Raw genomic sequence first — 13,084 nt, forward strand, 5'->3', positions numbered from 1 at the left:
CTGCTGAGACTTGTGATAGGGCAAAGAGGCACCCATACCAGTGCTTCTTGGTGGCAAATTAAATGTATTGGAAAAAAAAAAGTGTTTGGTTAAATTGCATTCTAGCAGCTCCAAGATGAAAATATGTTTTTCCTAATACCAATTTTCTTTCTAATTGCCATTCCGTATCTTGAATGACAAGCTGATGATGAATGCTTGTATGAAGTGGTATTACATCCGATGTTACCCAGATAAATGTCTCTTTCCAGTCATCCCTAGATCATGTTTCTTCAAATTTGTGTTTCACCAACTACTATTTTCTTAACAAAAATTATTTGACATATTTCCTTACAGTTTATTAGAACCCAGACTTCCTCACAAAAAATATTGAAATTTGGTTCATTACCCTTGGTATATACTGGAACCGGTTTAGAAGACTAATTGGAAGCAAATCACAATTATTATAAAATATCACATTATATCACACAAGATAAAGTCAAAATAGGAGGCTACATAATTTCTTTTATTGTCAATATGTAACATTTCAGCATACTGTAGTTGTATAAAACATGCATTTTCTGGGATATTTATGAATACAGCATGTATGAGCCCACATAAATTATATTTTTGTATAAGATCATGTAAAAAAAAAAAAAAATCTGATTCAGGTGCCTTTAGGCCCTTCTTCCCAGCTGTAAGTACTCCAAACACTACCAAGATATCTTTCTACATCTTCAGGTAAGTGCTAGAGAACTGTGTATCCAAAAATTTAAAATACATCTACAGTATTTCTTACTTTTAAGTTTGTGATAGTCCTTGTATACATGCAGTGACAATGTAAAAATAGTCACAGATGCTTTCCTTTTCAAGAAATAAAAATACATCAATGATAGTACACAAAACAAGGCAAAACAGTTTTATAGCACTTAATAAGGGCAAGATAAAGTCAGTGACTAATACTGAGGTTTGTAGAAGAGCTGGCTGGATAACTGCTCGTAGGCTTCAAAGATATATTAGCTCTAATATGATCTCTTAAAGTTCCTGTAACCAATTTTTTTTTCAAAAACCATCTGATAAACATTCAATGATATAGTTATGGTGTGTAAAAAATAGTGCACTAATTTTATTTTTTTTTCCCACAAAAGCAAATTCGCATACTAAGAGCTGAAACATTTTTATGGAATGGGCAAAGACCTTGAAAAAAATTAAATTAAGGCATTCAGATAAGTGAAAGAGGACTGCCCATGATGACAACACACACAACTGGTGCAATACACTTCTAATTTCTTACTATTCTTGCTGCTGAGCACTGGCATGCAGCTTATGGTTAGGACTGATATACTCTGTTCAACATTATGGCTTTATACATGTGCATAGTTGCAACTGCAGTAATTAATGGTATCCAATTTTGTGTGTATAAAAATAGTGTGTGAAGTTCTCAAAACCCTCTTGCAGTATTACAGCATAATATAAATATATACACAGTATTATGGTCACTTCTAAAAGTTGCTGGCTATTCCAATCTGATCAACTCTTCTTTTCCTTCTGGGAAGTGTCCTGGTGATGGTGTCTCTGAATGCTGACATACAGTAAATTTTCCCATTTATATCTTCACTCTTCTCAGTCCTTTAGTTGCATGTAGTGTAAATGTCTGCCAAGAAGGCTTTGTGTAACAATAGTTTAAAGGAGTACTGAAGGTGTCCCAGCAAGCCCAAATACTCTTGATTTGATGCACCCACCCTCCTGCTTTGCCTCTACAAAGGGACTTCAGGCCACGCCTCAGAGACTAATAGTTTATATTGCAGCAAAAACATCTGTAAACTTCTGATACATATAGCACAGTCTCTCAGGAAAAAAAATATAGGTTTTCATATATTTTGGGGTATCATATTGTGTTTTTCAGTCTTATTTGACCTGGAAGAAAATGATCACCTCAAATGACTGCATTCACAGAAGGCAGTTAGCTGAAAAAGAACAAAAAAGAAAGAGGTTTTTGTTAAATGATGCAACATGTGTTGGAAGGCATTAAATTCCTGTGGTTTATTTTTTTTTATTTCATCATGGTTACATGCAACCAGTGCCACCATTTGCTGCACAATGTTAACATAACGTGAATGCTTTTAATACTTTGTCTTTCTAAAGGGCACAGCTTACTCACATATTGAAAATAAGGTAAAAGCTGCCTTTCAAAAAAATAGGATGCTATCTGGATAGCCTGGATAATTACTGTCAGTGTTAATATATTGTATTTTTTAATAATAAAGGGCAACTTTCCAAAACCTGTAATTAAGGCCTTCTGATGGTATCATGAATGATGAGACCAAAGGTGTAAGAAGTCTTTCATGACAGCAGAAAACATTCATGGAAGCATGACTTCTTATGGTATTTTTGTTTTGTTTTCCATAAATAAAACATGAAATAGGTTTTAATGTATCTTCTCTCCCGGTTTTGCCTTGCTCTACTAATCTTTATCTTCTTTAACAGTTAAACTGGGATTTTGTAAATCACTAAATTAGTCATTTATAGGAAAAGAAAATAGATCATCCAAGGCCCAGAGTTAGGAACCAAGCTGTCAAAACCAATCTTGATGTCCCATTTACATTACTGCTTTATGACACCATACAAATAACTCAATATTTGGTGATCAGCAGCATGCAGTCCACCCATTGATTTAACACACACACACTTGTCATGCACACTAGACACTAGCTGTCAAAGAATCTGCATCACTGCAAACCCAACTGCAATCCTTATTTTGCAAGAGGACAGACAGATGATAGAGACATTGCAAGGTCACGGTCAAGTTAAGTCAAAGCTGAGTATCACAGAACTGTTGACAAGGCATCAAAAGCAAATGCAGAAACTCGCAAGGTTTAACCGCAAAATGTAGTATAGGCATGCTTCTTCTGCTTTCAAGGAGTTATATTTTACATATCATCAATTTTCCATACAAGGCATAAAATACTTAGCAAATCATTGGTTTCCTAGTGAAGCCATATAAAAGGGGCCATTTCAAGGATTGGAATACATTCAACACATTTGATAAAGATTATTCTTATAACTTCCCTTGATATGATACTTACCTTAGATCCTATAATTTATTTTACATGTTTATGACACCCAGAATGCAAGAAAAGTATAACAAACAGGATGCAATAGTTAATGCATAGTAATTAGGTTTTGGTTCTTTTGACTAACAAATATGTAATTTTTCAAGTTAAGAAAGCGGATCACAAAAACATAAAATGTATCTATATATAAACAAATATGCACAACCAATCTCTATATATTTTATATAATTATACTCAGAGTCTGGTTTTCCAGGAAATGCCTGCATCCAGCTGCATCCAGAAGTGCATTTTCTGGTATGGCAGACACTGTGCTGATAGCTGTTTTGGGGTAGGATGATGGAAGAAAACCCTAACAATAGCCACATTGGTGGCACTGTAGGCTGGAAGTGAGGCTAATGTGGAGCTGGGGCCACAGAAGCAGGGAATGCATATGCAGTGCTATTCAACAGAGGCATTGGCTGCACCTGGATTTCAGGTACAGCTAGGTGGTTTTGAGCCAAATCAGGCGCATCAATGACTGTGGGGGCCATCAATTTAAGCCACATTGTGGCTGGGTGTGTGTGGGGGGGGGGAGGAGAACATGAATAGTGGGGATGGTGGGCTTGCAGGGGAGAGAAAATGGTGGGGACAGGTTGGGGGTGGAAGAGAGAATGATGGAAATGGACTGGGGAGAGAGTGGTGGGGATGGGCTAGGGGAAGGGCTGTTGAGAGAGATGATGATGATGAGCTGGTGTGGAGGAACAATTGGTGAATGGGATGGAACTGGGGAGAGGGAGATGGGATGGGAATGAACTGTGGGCAATGATGAGAACCGCATCTGGGGGAGGAGACAGCACTGTTGGGATAGGCTGGGGAGGGAGAAAGAGTGTTGGGGACAGGTTTGGGGAAGGGGTGGAGGTAATTAAGAGAGAGCAATTTTCTCTCAAATGTTTTGATGGTTTGTTTTGCTGTAAGCCTGTGTATACTTGCATATCTACTAAAATGCAAACAGATTTCTCTACAAGCTTTTGACACTATACGAATATGTGCTTCTAAAATGTTATGTTAGTAAAGGACAGTCATATGTGGTTGAAATATCTTTTTTCAAGATATATATTCCCAAAAGTCCATGAAATGTTCACAGTTATGAACATTTTTTAAATTGCAGTTAAAAATGTACAACTCATATAATAACTTCCAAGCACTTAACTTTGTTTTCTGGGCAACATCCCGATATGGGTCCTTGTTTCGAAATTCCTGTTAGCTCTGCATCAAGGGGAAGCAATTTGAGGCATTATTTCTTGAACGGTGTCTGAAGAACTAAGAAACATAGTGGATTTAAATATACATTGGTGGCAGAGCTGCTAATCACGGGATGCCACATATCTATTCTCCATAGCTGGAATACACCAGGCTGACATCACAACAATGTAATAACATGAATATCATCTCAAGAAGGAATACCATTCAACTTCCATTTGGCATGACAGAGTTTAAAAATTCAAAATTGTTCTCTTGAGTTTAAAAGCACTTCCCTTTCACCGCCACACCAAGACTCGTATACCTGTTTAATCACTGTCCATTTAAGATCGTCAAAATTATGGCTCTGATCAATGCAATGTTCCGTCATCGGTACAGATGCTTTCCAGGTTGTGATGCAACTCTAGTATTTTGATGGCCTTTTGTACAGCCCAAATCTGACAAATTACATGGACAGGAAATAATATATACCACCCATGTAGAGGTGTAATCCGTATGATCCTTTAATACAAAAGGCCAGATTATTGGTGCTCCAACATTCAAATGTGGAAATGATACATGGACATCTTTATTCGGACTAGTTCAAGGGATGATCTTCAACAGTTTCACATTTGGATTAATTCATTAAATTATAATTTACAATTTTCTTTAGAATTCAGTAATGAATCAATTTAATATTTGGTTATCCGAATTTACAAACAGGATGGTCGGTTGACTACTATTATGTTTTGGAAGGCATCCAACCATAATAATTTGTTAAGATTTGAGAGCTTTCACCTACCCAATTAGTCAGTTTTTAAGGATTTCGTGATTGTGTTCATATCCAACAGAATTCAAAACTTGAGCATATATATTAACACAAAGATTTTTGGATAAAGGATATCCTTAGAAAGCTTTATGATTAGCATATAAAAAGGGTATCTTTGCAGAGATTAATTATTATACAAACAATCCCAAGAAATTTATAAGAGTTAAATGCATACTTAGATATTCTGCAAATTGAGCAGTAGCAGGCACCATTATTTCTAGACATTGTCACGTTTTGGTACTGCACAGTCTTAAATAAAAGACCATGTTTCAGATGCATAAGGAGCCAGAACATCAAAGATTATATCATTTTGTCAGTTTTACCTAGTATAGGGTCCCCCAGTTGACAAAAACGAGCAGAGCAACAAAGCTATAATATATGTTGCATCTGTTCCCATTGCGCACATAGTCACTGGTGCAGCGTGGTCTCGGCTTGACATGGGGGAGACTTTTGTAGTAAAGAATTATACAGATTACACCTCTACATGGATTGTATATATCATTTTCTGTCCATATAATTTGTTGAGTGTGGGCCATACAAAGAGGGCCATCAAAGTCTGATTAAATGAATACTGGCATTGTATCTCGACCTGGAAGCCATAATTTTGACAATCTTAAATGGACAGCAACTGAACAGGTACATGAATGTGAGGGAGACATGGAAGTACGTTTAAACTCGAGAACAATTTTAGATTTTTAAACTCTGTCACATCAAATGGACTAAACATAGACGTCAAATGGTATTCCCTCTTGAGATGACGTGCATGTTATTACGTTGTGGCGTCAGTCCCGCATATTCCAGCTATAGAGAATAGACGTGGCATCCCATTACTGGCAGCTCTGCCCACTGTTTATTTTTAATTTTCAGATGCTGTTTAAGAAATGCTGCCTCAAAATGTTTCCCCTGATGCAGAGATAACAGGAATTTTGAAACAAGGACCCATGTTGGGGTGTTGACCAGAAACAAAGTTAAGTTTTTGGAAGTTATAACATGATATATTGTAAACTTTTAAATGCAACTTAAAACATTTTCATAAGAATAATTGTAGACCTATTAATTATATAACAGATGTACTTTTGGGAATATATATATTTTGAAAAAGTTGGGATATTTCAGCCATGTATAGGAAGGTCCTTAACTAATAGTTATAAGCACATATTGGTACGCGTCAAAAGCTTGTAGAGAAATCTATTTGCACATTGTGACTTTAGTGATTTCTCAGGTATGGGACTGTTTTATTATATTGAAATATACTTGTGTGTGTGTGTGTGTGTATATATATATATATATATATATATATATATATATATATATATATACACACACACACACGTGCACACACACACACACACACACACTTGCATGCATTTATATACAACACATTTATAGATTTTTTTTGTACTACAACATAATTGAATAGATATATTTCCTCAAAATGAAAGCCAAAAAGCATGCTTTATCTAATATCTAAGAAAATGAAATCCAATCCACTTGTAACAACTTGATTTACCCAGTTCTCTTCAGAAATCAAAAACGTCATCATCATCATCCTCATCAACCTCATCAACTGACCAATCCCAGTCTTTAAATGCCAAATCTAGCAATCTGTAACAGGAGGTTTTACATTTAGAGTTGCACCATGCCATTAAAAACTACAAGATTTAACAGTTAAAAGTAAAAATGAGTACCAGTTGTGGATGGGCATATTTGATAGGCTGTATAGGCTTTATCTACCTTCATGTTCTATGTTTCTATTAATCCTGGAGAAAATCAAAATTCCACCTTGCATTAAAAAATGGTCAGTTCTGAAGAAGGGTCCTGTGTCATCTTGGAAACTCATACACATAACATCTTTTTTTATTCGTCCAATAAGTCATAGCAATCTAAGATTACATTTATTGGACTTAATTTTGAAAGTTTTATATTATACATTGTATATATTTTTAATGCAAAATAGTTTATTTTAAGAGGTAGTGTAACAAAATATTGGTATGTGTTTTGTTTCCCTGTTCCTGCTTGCTAATAATTGTAAAGAGATGTAAAATATCTACTTGTTTTGGACAAAGACATTACAACCCCATTCCCCTTCCCTGCAGCACACAGAGATAGCATGTACTTAAGATCCCTATAGTAGCCCCTCTTATATGATATGTGTTTCCATTCTAAACAGCAATCCTGAAGAGTAGCCACTGCAGGGTCAATGAGCATGGGTTATATTGCAGTACATGCATTACTGGGCTGCTATAGCAGCCCAAGATGACAGGGGATGGGTGGGAAGGAGTGAGATCAAAGAGCCCTGGAGCAGGGCCTGGAAAAGGGTGGAGCATATGAATACACTGAGTGGAGAAATGGAGTGGTAGATGGAATGGTGGGGAGGAGAACATATCTATGATCAGTAGTTGGAATGGAGTGGGAAGGGAGCACATTTATGATCAGTATTTTCTTCTGTGGAGATGGCAATCCTACTTTCAATATGAATATCCAAATAAAATTCTATAATGTGCACTTGACTCTATTCAATTTCATCTAGAGCAAACATCAGTTAGATTAATTTTGAAATTTACTCCAGTTAAAAAGAGTACTAGTGACAGAGTAATGTCAAGTTAATGATTTAGAGACTGGCAGTGCTTTTTAGTGATTTCATCACTGTGAAAACTGGGGCCGGTTTCAAAAGCAGATCTACTACTTATATAGGGCTTAGCCTTCTGAGATGCCTTCCTTATTTCCTCTTTAAAAGCAGTGTACTGCAACTGGAAAGATAATTATGAAACATTAATGCATCTCTATTGAAGACATACAAAAGCTGGATAAATCAGTCTAGTTTCTAATTCATTTACTTTGAGAGAAAGTGCTGGTAACATTTATTTATTTACAAATATTTGTATACCGCAATTCATTACCATAAAACTGTTCGAAGCGGATCATAATAATAAAACTTCAATCATAAAACAATCTTCATACAGTTACTGTGAACAAACATCGCATACAATTATCATAAAACAAACATTTAAAAGCAGTATTAAAAAGGCTTTCAATTTCTTTCTAAAGCAATGATAATCTATAATCAATCATATATCTATTGAAACAGAATTCCAAAAGACCAGCGCTATCTGAGAAAAAGCACAACAAAGAGGTTTTATGCAAGCATCCCTCTTTAGCACCAGGAATCATTACTAGCTGTTGATAGAATATAAACTTTGTTGTGGACAAAATCTTTGTACTAGTGCTTTCAAATAGCTAGGACACTCGCCATGTAATATCTGATGTATTAATGTTAAATTTTTTAAATGAATACATTACTCGAGAGGAAGCCTATGTAGTACTTTTAAAATTAGGGAAATGTGAGCAGACATTGGACAACCAACACTTAACAGAGACGTAAGTGGCATTCATCAATACTTGCAATGCCCGTAAATAGCACTTTGGAAGTCCTATATAAAAAGGGTGTTGCAGTAGTCTAAACAAGATAACAAAAAGCTTGCATCACTGTCCTGAAATCATTTCTATCAAGCAACCTTTCATGACAAAGGATCAGAAAGACATGTAAGGTCTCTCAGAATACAGTTACCATCAAATAACACAACTCTGTTCCTTAATGAACATAAAATCTAGAGACAATGCAAAAACACATTTGATTTCTATTAAATTATGAAAAGCAACATATGCCAGATAAACATTAAGATAACTTATGTATCTTGGATAAAGGCATATGATTTATGGTATTATCTGAATTATATAGGCCAATCTGATTCTCATATGGAAGGTAAACTCTACTATTTTTTTTTAATTGTTTATTAAATTTGTCTTCATTTCACCTATATTAAAGTAACTCCTTCAGTTCCTCACAATCGGTTCATGATCTAACAACTTTGAAAATTTTATATCATCTGTGAATATGATCTTTTCACTCCTCACTCCCTTTTCCAGATTATTTATAAATATATTTTTAAAAGCACCATTCCCAGTACAGATCCCTGGGGCACATCACTTTATACCTTTCACCAATGAGAGACACATGACCATTCAGTCCTACTTCGTTTACTATTCTTTACCCAGTTACCACTCCACAATAGGATATTGCCTCCTATCCCATGACTTTTTAATTTCCTTATGAGTTTCTCACAAGGAACTTTGGCAAACGACTTCTGAAAATCCTGATACACTATATCAACTGACTCACCCTTGTCCACATGTTTTCCTTAATGTCCTCCCTTCAGCGATTATGTTAAACTGGATTGCATTATGGTTACTATTGCCAAATTGCTCCACCAACCAATTACTTCTTGCACCAGATCCTGCATTGCAGTGAGGATTAACTCCAGAGTAGTCTTCATTCTTGTCGGTTCCAGGACCAGCTGGTCCATGAAGTAGTTATTTACAGCATCTAGAAACTTTACTTCCTTAGCATGTCCCTATGAGACATTTACCCAATCAATATTGGGGTAAGTAAAAAGCAGAGTTGTTCACCTGTAACATGTGTTCTCTGAGGACAGCAGGATGGTTGTCCTCACACATGGGTGACTTCATCAGATGGAGCCTGGCATGGAACTTTGATCTCAAAGAATTTAGAACTTTCAAACATGCCCTACTGAGCATGTGCAGCTGTAGCCATCACCCTGCTCCCAGGCAGAGTCCCTCAGGCCATAATATAGCCAATACATGGAGAAACCAACTCCCAGTGGAGGCAGGTGTGTTTCATGAGGACTAACATCCTGCTGTCCTCAAAGAACACCGGTTACAGGAAAGCAACTCTGCTTTCTCCGAGGACAAACAGGATGGTTGTCCTCGCACATGGTTGAATCCCTAACTATAGGCTGTCCACACAGGACAAAGTGGGAAACCGTACAGTGCTGAAAGTACTAGAACTCTCCCTCTTGCCTGTGAGACAGCTGACCCACAAGGGGTCCAGGCTGAAGAATTGGGTTCTACAAAGAAAAACCATATAAATGACTGAGACAAAAACCTCATGTGTAGCAGGGGCGCCCAAGGCAAAGGAGTGATGCGAGTGCGAGCAGAAGCATACTTCGCATCGCAAAAACATTACAAGCAGGGTTTCGGATCAGTAAACCCTGACAACGGTAGTAGGTCTAGAACCTTCTGGATACAGGAAAAGCCTAGGGATGTAAACAAGAGAAGAACTCTTGGATGAAGACTGCATAGTTTCCTTTGGTGTTAGAAGACAACCAAAAACCTAACTGGGGCCTGAAAAACTCCCCAGAAAGAAACTGCGGTCCACTGACATCTGAAGGACAGAATGTCTCTGCAGAGGTATGCCCATGTGTGGCTGATAGGCACAATGGGCAGAAAGCTCAAGCTACGCTTGGAGAATAATCAGCATAATGGCAGGGCCTTGGAGGGCCTTAAATAGACTCTGTGTGTCAAATCACCAGACCTAACTGACCATGCCAGACAGCAACAAGAGTTTCAGGGGATGAAGGCAACCCCTAAATCAGATGCTAGCCCAAACTCCCGAGCAGGGAGAGAAGTTAGACCTGAAGCTCACCACAGACTGCAATCCTGTCAAGGGCAGATCTATCCATCCTGTCTACAGGATAGGTCAGGTGAGCAGGAAGGCAGAAGAGCTAAAGGCAGTATTGGCCAGAGCCTGGCGAAAATATAGGTAAAATTTGGTGAATCTTTCCTTGCAGGTATACACTGAGATATACTAGGAATGCCTTAGCTTTCCCCCCCCCCCTCCCCCTGAGAATTCAACTGGAAGTTGGAGGGAGCGAGAACACAAGGAGGCAAGCCACTGGACTGCTAGAGTAAGCACACGTCGCTAGGTTGTATATCCCAATCACAAGTGAATAACTCACTGCCGAGTCCAGTAGGGAGTTACCCACTGAGAAAGAGCCCTCAGCCTGCTTGGAACAGATGAAACAGAGCAAATTCCCAGGGAAGAAATCCAGAAACAGTCCACTAAGAGACAGGAAGCTGGGGTGCCACAAGTGCAAACCACTGTCAAACAGGATTTCTTCACCGGCCTAGAAACCCTAAGGGTACCAGGACCAGGGCAATCTCGAAACAGATTGCCAAGCGCCTGGTTTAGACATTAATACCCTAGATTGCAATTACTTCCCGCAAGGAAGCACGTGGTCCAGTAATGGAACAAGCATTGAATGAACCAAGACTCCACTGTCTGCAGACAGGGTTCTCTCTAAAATGGGGAAGTGTAGCTTGCAAGCCATTGCAACCAAGAGCAGCACCTCTGTTGAGGGGTTCCTCGTCCCCCAACTCCCTCAACCATGTATTTGGCATTAGGTTGAAAGGCATACTCATCAATTAGATGAACTAAAACTCTCCTCACTGAGGCAGGGTCCCGCAGGCGAGAATGACTGGCCATAAGTGGCCCATTGAGTTTAGCAGGTATCAAGGGGATTCCTGGATGGGAGAATCCCTTAAGGTTCACCTGGGAGCTACTCTGGAGAGGCTCCCTCATGCAATAGACCTGCTGTGCCTTAGAACAACCTAAGGAGAGCGCCTCCGCTTTACCGGCTCTTGGAGCTTGTGAGGAACAGAGAGCAACCACCAGTCAAAAGCAGTGTCATCCCTTCCCCAGGAACGGAGAACGAGGGATACCCCTTATAAGGGTGGATAATTGGGCATCCAGAGGGGAACCCATAAGGGTTGCCCTGGAACCTTGTCAAATCTCCCCTTTCTGAAGGTAGAGGTGTAATGGGAATCATGGCCTCCCGATGCCAAAAACCTTTCAACTCTCCAAATGAGAGCTGAGTGACACTCACTGATTGCTGAGGTTCAGAAGAGACAAATCCACCACTGGCAGCTACCCTCAGAAGGAGTAGGCCACCACAGTAATCAATAGAGAAGCCCCAGCAAAAACGGTCCAGTGACCACTGTTGCTGTTCCCTGGCCCTAGCCTCTCAGGCGATGCACTGATTCAAAAAATCGAGGCTCCGGTTCAGAGATAAACATGCCAGGGATGGAGCCTCAGGGGCTTCCCCTCAAAATGGATTTTTGACATGGGAGGGGTCAAAAGACATATGCCTCTTCTGAGGCAGGAGAGAACTCCCAACACTACCCACCTGATGTCTACTCCCCTTAGGGTTTGATCAGGATTGCAGTCCTAGGTCAGTCCTGTGGATGTAGTGCACAAACTGTTGTGTTCACCATGAGGGACACACACACACCAGACACTCATACAGCAGAGAACAACTGGAAAAAAGTGTCTCCGCGGTAAAACCATGCCAACCAGTACTCATACAGTGGTCTCCACTTGCCATGCGCTGCCAAAAGTCAAATCACTGAGTGTGTGATAATGCCTTTCCTGCCACTGCTCCCCAGCACTTTGCGGTTTAGAACTGGTGAGGAAGCAGAGACAATGACAGGACAAGGCAGAACCCTGGCTTGGCTGAGAACTGCACAGCCAGGGAGCATGCTGTCTGCCATCGCTCGAGGTGCTCGGAGTAAATACTTTGCCACACTAGACTGCACATGCTGCACTCCACTGTCATAGTAACTCACAGTGGAGTGAACAAGAACAGTGTGAAGACAGTGTTTCCAGTACCACTGGTGTGCTGGGTATGGCATGGTGGTGGGTGTTCTATGGCATCACCCCTTCCAGTACCTGATAACGCTTAAAGAGGCTGGACACAGCCCTTGAAACTGCAACAGGAATGGCTCACCTTAGTTTGCCTCATGGAACGACAACAGCAACGTCCATGGCGACAGATGATGGCCATGGAGCTCTGCGGCCATATCCTACAGCATCCGACCACATGCACTGGTGTCCACAGTGGTGATGGTGCCTGTAGCACCCATAGTGCTATCATGCTCACCAATGAAGGTCACATCAATGACACTGAATGATGCAGCACACAGGCTTCGATGGCGCTTGAATGAATCAGGATAAATTCAATAGTATATAGCAGCATCCCCAGTGCCATAGGCGCCCACAGACATTAACCACCCAGTGGCACCGATAGAGATCCTGGTGCCCGAAAGCATTGATAGACTGGCAGTACCAAGC

General features: G+C 39.5%; 1 protein-coding gene across 10 annotated transcripts in view; it reads right to left on the bottom strand.

Annotated features, from left to right (window-relative positions):
• Positions 1-481: 481 nt before the first annotated feature.
• ROCK2 (Rho associated coiled-coil containing protein kinase 2) overlaps positions 482-13,084 on the bottom strand; it is a 442,704-nt gene continuing 430,101 nt past the window's right edge. For 8 of the 10 annotated variants that reach the window (XR_003855695.1, XM_029595904.1, XM_029595908.1 and 5 more), the window contains 2 exons: positions 6,608-6,702; positions 482-1,943 (listed from right to left, as the gene is read on the bottom strand). Coding sequence is in view for 8 of the 10 variants with exons in the window: in XM_029595904.1 (XP_029451764.1) it covers positions 6,618-6,702 (85 nt within the window). In the remaining 2 variants the exon portion in view is untranslated. The remainder of the gene's footprint in view (positions 1,944-6,607; positions 6,703-13,084) is intronic. The other 2 variants (XM_029595907.1, XM_029595905.1) reach the window with 1 other exon arrangement.

This window comes from Rhinatrema bivittatum, chromosome 3, assembly GCF_901001135.1.
Source record: "Rhinatrema bivittatum chromosome 3, aRhiBiv1.1, whole genome shotgun sequence".
In the NCBI taxonomy this organism is placed as follows: Eukaryota; Metazoa; Chordata; class Amphibia; order Gymnophiona; family Rhinatrematidae; genus Rhinatrema; species Rhinatrema bivittatum.